This window comes from Myxine glutinosa, chromosome 14 (genome assembly GCF_964187855.1).
Source record: "Myxine glutinosa chromosome 14, kmMyxGlut1.1, whole genome shotgun sequence".
Taxonomy (NCBI): Eukaryota; Metazoa; Chordata; class Myxini; order Myxiniformes; family Myxinidae; genus Myxine; species Myxine glutinosa.
The window spans coordinates 49,463,523-49,473,419 of record NC_136274.1 but is presented as its reverse complement, the minus strand read 5'-3'; the positions used below and the strand labels follow the sequence as shown (position 1 = coordinate 49,473,419).

General features: G+C 42.1%; 1 protein-coding gene across 1 annotated transcript; it reads right to left on the bottom strand.

The window, feature by feature from the left end:
- Positions 1 to 3,164: 3,164 nt before the first annotated feature.
- Positions 3,165 to 7,205, bottom strand: LOC144888756 (phospholipid-transporting ATPase VD-like). The gene is made up of 3 exons (XM_078767935.1): positions 7,098 to 7,205; positions 4,032 to 4,219; positions 3,165 to 3,340 (listed from the first exon to the last, which is right to left on the bottom strand). The coding sequence occupies exons 2-3, from the start codon at positions 4,196 to 4,198 to the stop codon at positions 3,226 to 3,228; spliced, it is 282 nt and encodes a 93-aa protein (XP_078624061.1). The 5' UTR covers positions 4,199 to 4,219; positions 7,098 to 7,205; the 3' UTR covers positions 3,165 to 3,225.
- Between the last annotated feature and the right edge of the window lie 2,692 nt (positions 7,206 to 9,897).

The window sequence follows — 9,897 nt, the reverse complement described above, 5'->3', positions numbered from 1 at the left end:
TACTGATTGCCGTTCTAGTTAACAGTGCATTAAGGTACGACCTCGGCACATAGGATGACCTCTAAAGTACACACACTCGCCTCTAGTCTGTCTGGTGTCACTGACTGGGTAAATCATCAATGTGTTCGCCGTCCCTCCGATGGACGTTAAACTGTGTATCCCGTCTTCCAACATTAGTTGGTGGGCGTTAAAGATCCCACGGTTTCTTTCATGAAGAGTGGGCAAGCGATTGCCGGCACGCTGAACAAATTACAAATATACCAGTATAATTATTGCTTGGGAAGCTGATTTGGTGGCACCGACGCTCTGTAACGAGTATGGTACATCAAATATAAGTAACAACTGAATCGCGAAAGCAAAAAAAAAACTGAAAATAAAATTAAAGCCGTTTAAAAAGGATAGACTCGGACATATAGAGAGGGGAGTGGTGGAGACAGGGGAGTGGGGAAGACGAGGATGTGGAGAGAGAGGGAGTGGTGGAGACAGGGAGTGATGGGGAGGTGGGAGACAAGCAAGTGGCGTCGCGGTGGAGAGGAGAGTGGGGGGGGGGGGGAGAGGAGAGTGGGGGGGGGGGGGGAGAAGTGGGGGAAGGAATGGAGGAGACAGGGGAGTGGCAGAGACAAGGGAGGGAGGGGAAGTGGTGGAGAGAGGAGTGTGGGGGGGAGAGGGGAGGGACAGGGGAGAGAGAGAGTGGGGGAAGGAGGGGAGAGAGGGAGAAGGGGAGGAAGGGAGAGAAGGGGGGTATTTTTTGCTAGCTATTCCCATCACTTGGGATGGGTATTCTTCCAAGTCATTGATAAAACGGAAGGGAAAAGTGTGTTGCAACATTCATTGAAGAAGGACGAGGCCATAACATTTAACTCGAAGGCTAGTGCCAAAATAGTCGGAGATGTGCTCCACATATATCCTCTTCTATTTCAAAGATTGATAATAACGGGATCTCAAGCGAATGATTTAGAAAATTATCTGAAGTATGAACTTTGCACATTACATATCCCAGCTTTGTTTGAAACCAAGGACACTCTTCTGGAAGCTTTGAAATCCGTTCTAACAAATGGTATATGGTCGGCAGTACCTTCACAAGCACCACCGTATCAGAATACAAAATATGTCATTGATGGTGGTGTTCTTCTCCATCATATTCCATGGGAAATAGGTAACACATTTGATGATATTGCAGGAGTCTTGTGATTTTGTGGCCAGTAAGTATTGGCATGCAGTAGTTGTACTCGATGGATATCAGGCAGGGCCATCCACCAAGGACAGCACACACCAGTGCAGAGTAGGGTGTGAAGGACCTAAGGTGTTATTCAATATATCCATGAAATTGCCAATGAAAAAAGGAGTTTCTTTCAAACAAAGAAAACAAACAAAGATTTATTTCTCTAATGAGTGATAGACTAAGCAGGATTGTTTGTTTGTCCGCACAGAATAAACATGATTTTGTCTGCAACCGTTGGTCCGATTAACAGGAAATTTTCACCAGAGGTTCAACTCCACCTGCAGAATTTTTTAATGATAATTATGACCTCTATATTTCTGAAAGTGCTGTATAGAAAACAATTGAGACATGGCTCATTGTAAAGAACTTTCCATGTTGAATAACATCTGTTAATGATGATGTCATAGGTGCTTCAATTATGACGTCATAATTCGACGAGTACAAAACTTCATCCGATCAAGATGAAATTTCTTGAGCATAATCTCGGGATAAGTCAATCTGAGAGATTAAAATTCCCCAACTAATTGGCTCTAATCTGTATGTCCGATGTGCACGAGCAGTTGCTCGGCTGCATCCAACCAAGATCATAAGATTAGTGCATAATCGAGGGCACAAGACCCGGTTCGAAAACAACGTGACCAGGTAAATGGAAAATTAGATGGAGGAACCTGAGGGCAGGTCAGGTGAGGTTTGGGAGCATGCACCAGAGCAGCGCGTCGCCGCATCCACTTTCCGATGGTACTCCAGGGGCCTCCGTCTGGCCATCCCCTAAGCTGGTGCCTGGCCCATCCCTATCTCCTTGAGATGCCGATCAACCTGCTGCAACCACAAGGCATGCGGTCGGCCCGTTGGCCTCCTCCACTCACGAGGCTCCCTTGCTGAGAGTATCTGGTGAGCTGGTTCACCTTCCAGAGGCTGCCCTTGCTCACTTTTCCCTTCAAGCAGGCAGGGCACCGCCACCTTGTGTCAATGTGTCATGCTTACTGATAACTTAATCAATTGGTAGTTGTTACTTTTCATACTAGGAAACATATTATCGAGATCACTGATGAACACACTGTATAAGAAACGCTCGTGTAGAGATCCTGCTCCTCTCACCAGTCTCCTCGTACTCTCGATAGTCTTCTCCATCCTCTAACATTAAGACTTTTATGAACTTCTCCTCCAAATCTTCCCCCACCCCCTCACATCTCCACAATGACCACACCATGACAGTCCTTGTATCAAGACTTCAGAGCATGAAGTTTACTAAAACATTTTGAAGAGGTTTATTAAAGAAGCTGTTCTATTTACTTACATTGATCTGAGGCCCTTTGGGAAATTTGCACATCCACTACATCCTGCACAAAGACATTGGTAGATATCGTTGTACTTTTTAATGTGAATTAGGACATCAACGCACAATGGGCAAACATATGGTATACAGGATATGAATCTCGATACCCTACATCAAGAGTCATAGTTTCAGGGAGGAACACTGTCAGGCCAATTGTAGTTGCACAAATAAGGTTTTTGTTTGTCGTTTAAGAAAAATATATATTTTTGGGGGGGAGTTCTACATACAGATTAATGGAGTGTTCCTCTGACCTTGCCTGTTCATCCGAGCTCTGACGACATTTTTGTGAGAAGGAAAATATTATTTAATACGATTTCTGAACAATGCCCATCCTGGGGAATTAAAAAATGTCCATCATATCCAGGATCAACTTGTTGATGAAAACACCGTTTGTTCAAATCAAACTCATACGTGTCTGTGTGTGTATCAATTCAGAGATGTACGACAACAAACAGGTGTGAAGTACTTTTCTGGCCAAGCCATCTCATGTGCAGGATGAGGCAGCATCAGGGCAGCATCAGTGCAGCATCAGTGGAGCATCAGTGGAGCATCAGTGGAGCATCGGGGCAGCATCAGTGGAGCATCAGTGGAGCATCGGTGCAGCATCAGTGGAGCATCAGTGGAGCATCGGGGCAGCATCAGTGCAACAACACTGTTTTCTGAAACCTCAATAGTGCAATCTTGCAAAATTGGAGCTATCAGAAAGCTCGACGTGAAGAGATGGATGGCTTCTCATCTTGTAACCTGGGTATAATGTTCTCTGCAGGGCACGAACAACGACCCTTGATGGGGTCAGATGGAGGGCACATAAACATATGATCACTTATTTGAACACAAGTCAATTCAGAATTTCCAAACAAATGCACAAGTTGATTTGAACATTCGAAGGAATTGCTCTTGCACGTTTAGATAAAAACAAGATTAACAAGAAAGGGCAAACAGGGATTGCAGACCCTCACCTGGACGTGTTTTTAAGGCTGTGTTAAAACAAATATGGCGGCCAAACCACGTGAGTGATGACTTTTTTTTTTCTCCACCAATTTCAGAGATTTTGTGATCTCTCGATTTGGTTCCTTAGCGATGCGCTCTGGCATCTTTACCCGTTTTGTTAGTTCTGAAAATGCTCGAGAATAAAAGTTATGGCTTTTAAAGACTAATAACTTCACTCGACAGTATCGTTTCAGCATATCATTTTGTACACATTTGATGGGGCGGCCATTCTTTCCCCACACAATTCCTACATATGGAGTACTTCCATACTACATGATAATCAACAACGCCTCAATTAATTTTCAACACTTTATTCAAATAAATATTTGTTCGAAAAAAAAAAAAAACCACATCTTTAAACAGCCATAACTTTGGTTCTGAGAAAGGTATCTTCACAGTTCGAGCCACAAAACGTCTTGATTGGCTATAGTTACACTTTCCAAGTTAATTGTTGAGGTTCCAAAAATGTATGCAGGTACCTACCTTGGTAGTAGAGCCACCACGGGGGTAATTAGGCACACAAGGTAGTTACGTGAATCTTGTACCAGGTACTGGTTTACTCCATATGGGTTAGACGGTGGGCTGCAGGTCAGGCACAGGGAGCTGTAGATGCCAAGAAAGATCGCGTACACTAGCAGACTTCCAACCATTGTTGCACAATGCACCCACGTCTGCACACAGAGCAAGGCGAACACCTTTGATTAACGGAGGACGTCAATGATATATAGAATCAAAAAAGTATTTTTTTTAAAAGGAAACAAATTAAGAATGATTTATTTATCCGTGACAAAATAAGCTGCAAATAATAGAGCCAAAGCCTGGTAAATAAACAATTTAATGAAATTTCACTACTTACATGTTTGCAATGATACTTTAAGCACATCATCCTAATCATCGATTAATCTGCTCACTCCAGGTTTGTATTTGGCATGATCTAGGGTTTTATGGATGTACACGAGTGGTTGTTCCAGCACCTCTCTGCTCAAGCACTTCTGGGCATTGACGTGCTGCTGCTCGTCCTTGTCTAGCTTCTCTAGGTGGTGTATGTACGAGGCATGCGGGCAAACTGGTTGTTTCATTTGCAAGTGAGTGTGTGTGTGGTGATAAGGTCGACATGCACATCAGAAGTGAAGGTTCCAAGTGTTTTCAGTGGTAAAAAGGCAATAGTTGTATGGATAGTGCTTGCACACTGGCCGCGAACTATGTGCATTTGACAAGACGTTTTCCCACCAATACAAGTAACTTATGAAGGTAGCCCGAGCCTAACCCAGAACGTGAAGAAGCCACTTGGCCCATCACTTCTATTTGTCATCAACATTCCATTAATGTAACTTATTCGTTTTTCATTTTGCTTTCTCTTGGAAGACTGACTTCAAAGAAAACCAAGTTTTATCTCATTGTAGTGATAAAGATTAATAGGGAAGCTCTTTCCAGCTCTGCTTTTGCCCGTAGAAGATGCTACTGTGTGAGCATGTGGTATAATAAAGACCAAAGCAAATGCAATGCGAGAAAATGAAAATAAAATCGATTCTATTTTCAAAATTTGCTTGCTCAACAACTCGTCCCCTCTCTCAATTCGTTTACATCTGCTGTGCCACCTAACGCCCACAGGTCTCGACTCTATATTATTCACTCACTTGGCCTGCGTGGATTTGATCCTGTTGTGCATGAACATTTAGGAAACGAGCTTGCAATGCGTGATGCAGTAATGAGCAGGTGTGGTGAGGTGGGACGTGTGAAGCGGTGGATGAGTGATGTAGCATTGCTTGCATGCCTTACCCTTTGTTTGTATACCTCACAGGCTTACATCATCACTTTATTACAGCCAGTGTGTAATGCACAGGTATGCCAATTGTTTCACCTGTTAAGACCACTCTCGCACTCAATAACAAATCTCCAGTTCGTTGAGTGTGGGAACAACTCCCACCCAGATCAAATTAATTGCCACAATTACATGTCATTGCTGACTTTGTCACCATCTCCAGTTGTACTATCTTCTAATACTTGTTCGAAATTTCTCAGTCTCATCAACATAGTGCTTGCCACAATCTTTATATATGGTGCAATGTACTACCGACCGGATTTATCACCAACTGGAACCCTATCTTTTAATCTGTATCTCGATGTCGTCCACGAACAAAGGGACAAATGGCTGCTTTCTCGCTCTACATTTCTTTTTAAAAATTTTCTCGCTCTACATTTTCGCTTATAAGCGAAAAAATTTATTTTAAATATTTTTTTTATAAAATAAAATAATTAATAATTTTATAAAATTAATAAAATAATAAAATAAAATATTAAATAAATAATAATAAAATTATTAAATTATTAAATTATTAAACATAAAATATTAAATAAATAATAATAAAATTATTAAATTATTAATAAATAATAAAATTATTAAATTAATAATAATAAAATATTAAATAAATAATAATAAAATAAATAAAATAATAATAAAATAATTAATAATTAATAATTTTATAAAATTTTTATAAAAAATCGAAGCTCTACATTTATTTTTTATCGCTCTACATTTTCTAATTTTTCTCGCTCGACAATTTAAAATTTTTCTCGCTCTACATTTTCGCTCTACATTTTTTCTCGCTCTACATTTCATTTCTTTCTCACTCGACATTTCTTTTTTTCTTTTTAGCCGCATCGCAGACGCTGCTCATAGAGTGCCCTCTGTTGTTGTTCTTGTCCTTCTTGTTCTTCTTGTTGTTGTTCTTGCAGAGAAGACAAAACCTCAAAGCTCCACCCATTCTGGGAACCATAGCTCCACCCATTCTGGGAGAGGCTTCATATAAACAAATATCCACCATTTTATTACCTCGCATAGCTTTGAGGCCTGTTTTGTAGGCCCGTGGTGTCTTGCTCTCTCACACAGTTTTCTTTCAAATCAAATTCGATATATCATTTCATTTTTCACAGTCGCTAACATAGTTTTAGACTCGGTTGAAAAAAAACGGGAAGAAAATCCGATTCAAGTTTCCCTTTATAGAAGGAAATGAATTCTCAAAGGCCTGTAACTTCAAGTCCATTGAGATTTTTTTTTTTAAATCGCGGCATGGTCAGTCATACACCGCCTGAAATAACAGACGGGAAAATGCCGAGATATATGAAAAATTCGTCCATTTGATGACAATCGTCACGATGAAATATTTCGACGCGGCTTTTTTTTAATTAAAACTTGTTTCATCCAGGAACACAGGGACAAATGGCTACTTTCTCGCTCTACATTTCATTTCTTTCTCGCTCTACATTTCTTTTTTTTCTTTTTTCGTCCAGGAACACAGGGACAAATGGCTGCTTTCTCGCTCTACATTTCATTTCTTTCTTGCTCTACATTTCTTTTTTTTCTTTTTTCGTCCAGGAACACAGGGACAAATGGCTGCTTTCTCGCTCAACATTTCCTCTTTCACACATTTAACAGAAAGCAGATCAAGCACATCATGACTTGAGTGACTGGTGTTTACCCTCACTTTGTTGGTTATTTTTTTGCTTCAAAAGGCTACTTATCTCCATTAATACAAGTCTGGTACTTACCCAGGTTGTCGTCTCAATGGCGAGGTGGCCCAAAATGGTAATCAGTGTCAGTGTGGTGAGCGGTGTGCCCAAGGTGAAGATATCCACATCCAAGTCTGCATAGGCCTGCGATCAGAACACACCAGATCCCTTAATGGCATGCACGGTTTTGGTAAAAAAACAGATTGATTTAGAAACAGCAGAAAAAGAATGAAAAAAATACATATTGAAACACAAGACATCTTTAATTATTTTGATCAGAGATTCTTAAGCATCTATTGTTACGAATTCGTCACTTCCGTTGTGGTGGTTTTCATCCACTGTAAACATTTCTGATTCCATGTACTATTATTGTTTTCAAAAGGTTTATTGTTTATGAACTATTTTCAAAAGATAAAAGTTAATGTTTCAAATAAAACCAGAACAGGATGACGAAGAGGAAGAAGAGAGAGAAAGAAGGTGGAGCAAGTGAGTCAGACAAGAAGGAGCCGCGCTATTTGCGGTCTGGAGCGAATGTTGGCGAACAACAGTCACTAGCGAACTTTCGGGTTTCCCAGGAAAGGGATTCCTGCGACAGAGTGGTTATCACTCTGACAGATTAACCTGCGTGTCAGGTTTTGTGATCGATTCAGGAGAGAATCATCGTCGTGCCGTTGCGCCACGAGACCGGGCCGTCGGCCATTTTGACTCGCTCAGGACTTGCGCTTCGCTCACGGTTTCATCTCCCTTCGACCATTTTCACCGCATTCAGACGTGGATCTGGCGTGTGTGTGTGACGTGGCTTTTTGAAGGTTAATTCGTCCATACCCGAGGGTGTGATTTTCCAGTTGCCTGGAGGGCGCCTTTGGATTTCCCAATCCCCTGGAGGGCGCCTTTGCACAGCTTTGGCAGCCGGACTGTACCTGCCAACCCAACGGGATTCTGGTCTCGATTGGACATTGATCTGTCGATCGCTGGAGTGGATCGACGTTGGCTTGAAGCCGGGGATTAGAGACATTGGGGATGTTCTTGTTTCACTCACTTGGAGCACAGTGAGTTATATATTACAAAACTGATGGTACCATCATAAGACATATTGATTGTACTTTTGATTACTATTATTGTTGTACTGTTATTCTTGTGTGATCTTAATACAATATTTGTTTGTGAGTAACAATTGGGGTGGCTTCTCCATTGATCTTTGACATACAGAATAACACATTTTTCTGCCGTGACTCCTCTCGGGGCTCGGAGGTACACTGTGACCAGGGGGTCGGGGAGGAGCATGTAACAGAAATTGGGGGCTCGTCCGGGATATAATTCCCTAACATTCCCAGAATTCTCAAATTTGGAATTTTTCTAACATTCCCAAGTTTCTCAAAAAATTGGAAAAAAAATTGTGTGAAGGTTAACAGGTGTTAACTGATAGTCACTATGGTGTTTGACACATAAAAGTTTGCGGCGTCCCCTAATGAGGCACAGTTCCTAGCGTTAAAAAGATCGGAACTCTTGATATTGGCCAAACATTGTAACTTGGAGGTCCGAGCTCATATGAAGAAAGCAGAGATGCAGAAATTGGTGGTAGAATCTCTTGTGGGACAGGGAACATGGAAAGAGGGAACCTTGGATTGGTTACCAGAGAAAAAAGGAAATGTGGAGCTCTGGAAAATGGAGATGCAACTGCAGAGCCAGGAAAGGTTAAAAGAGTTGGAATGGAAAGCCAAGGAGAGAAGAGCAGAGGAAAGGAGAGCTGAAAGAGAACTCGAGGAAAGAAGAGTAGAACAGGAACGAGAACTCGAGGAAAAAAGAGTAGAACAGGAACGAGAACTCGAGGAGAGAGGAACAGACGAAAGGAGAACTGAAAGGGAACTCGAAGAAAGAAGAGCAAAGGAAAGAGCAGAGGAAAGGAGAGCCGAAAGGGAGTTAAAGGAACGTGACATGGAGTATCAGAAGGAAGTTAAACTCAAGGAGCTGGAATTAATGGGAGAACGGAGAGAAGTCGTATCCATGCCGGCTGGTTCGACAACTAGTCAGAACACTTGGGATGTTGGGAGGCATGTGAGGCTGGTTCCACCCTTCAATGAAAAGGAGGAAGCCAAGTTTTTTTTACACTTTGAGAAAGTGGCTCAAATGCTAAAATGGCCTGTGGGGTCCTGGACTATGTTAGTGCAACGTGTTCTGGTGGGTAACGCTCAAGATATCTATCCGGCTTTACCGATTGACCAATGTGCAGATTATGAGATAGTGAAGAAAACCATTCTCAAAGCCTATGAATTAGTCCCTGAAGCTTACCGGCAAAAATTCCGGAATGCCAGGAAGAGGGAGAGTGAGACCCATGTGGAGTTTGCCAGAATGAAGGAAACCATGTTTGATCGGTGGTGTGATTCGAAGGGGATTGGGAAAGACTTCAAACTGTTGCGACAATTGATCTTGGTGGAGGAATTCAAACAGTGTGTCCACGTGGACATTAAAGTACAGCTGGATGAAAAGAAAGTGCCAGAGTTGTATGAGGCAGTAACTGTGGCAGATGACTATGCCTTGACACATAGGATGGGGGTCCACAAACCTAACTTCCCGCCTAGAGTTAGCCAGGGGAGTTATGGTAAATCAGGGGCGGAGAATAAATATTCGTGGAGGCGGCCTAGAGATGACTATGAGGACAAATCTGATACCGCGACTTTTAGGGATCAGAAGACTACAGTTCCGAGACAGACTTATCTTCCGGGGGGCCCGAGGCAGACCACGAGTTTTTCCTCCGGGCCTACTTGCGCTTTTTGCAAGAAACCTGGACATTTGATGTTCCAATGTTATGCCCTGAAAAGGAAAAATCAGGAGCGGAGTC

What these genes read in the sequence shown, in the direction of transcription:
- LOC144888756 (XM_078767935.1), bottom strand. Translation starts at nt 4,198, where the DNA reads ATGGTTGGAAGTCTGCTAGTGTACGCGATCTTTCTTGGCATCTACAGC. An exon ending in GTGGTGGCTCTACTACCAAG is followed by an intron (nt 3,341 to 4,031) that starts GTAGGTACCTGC and finishes GACCCCATCAAG; the next exon opens with GGTCGTTGTTCGTGCCCTGC.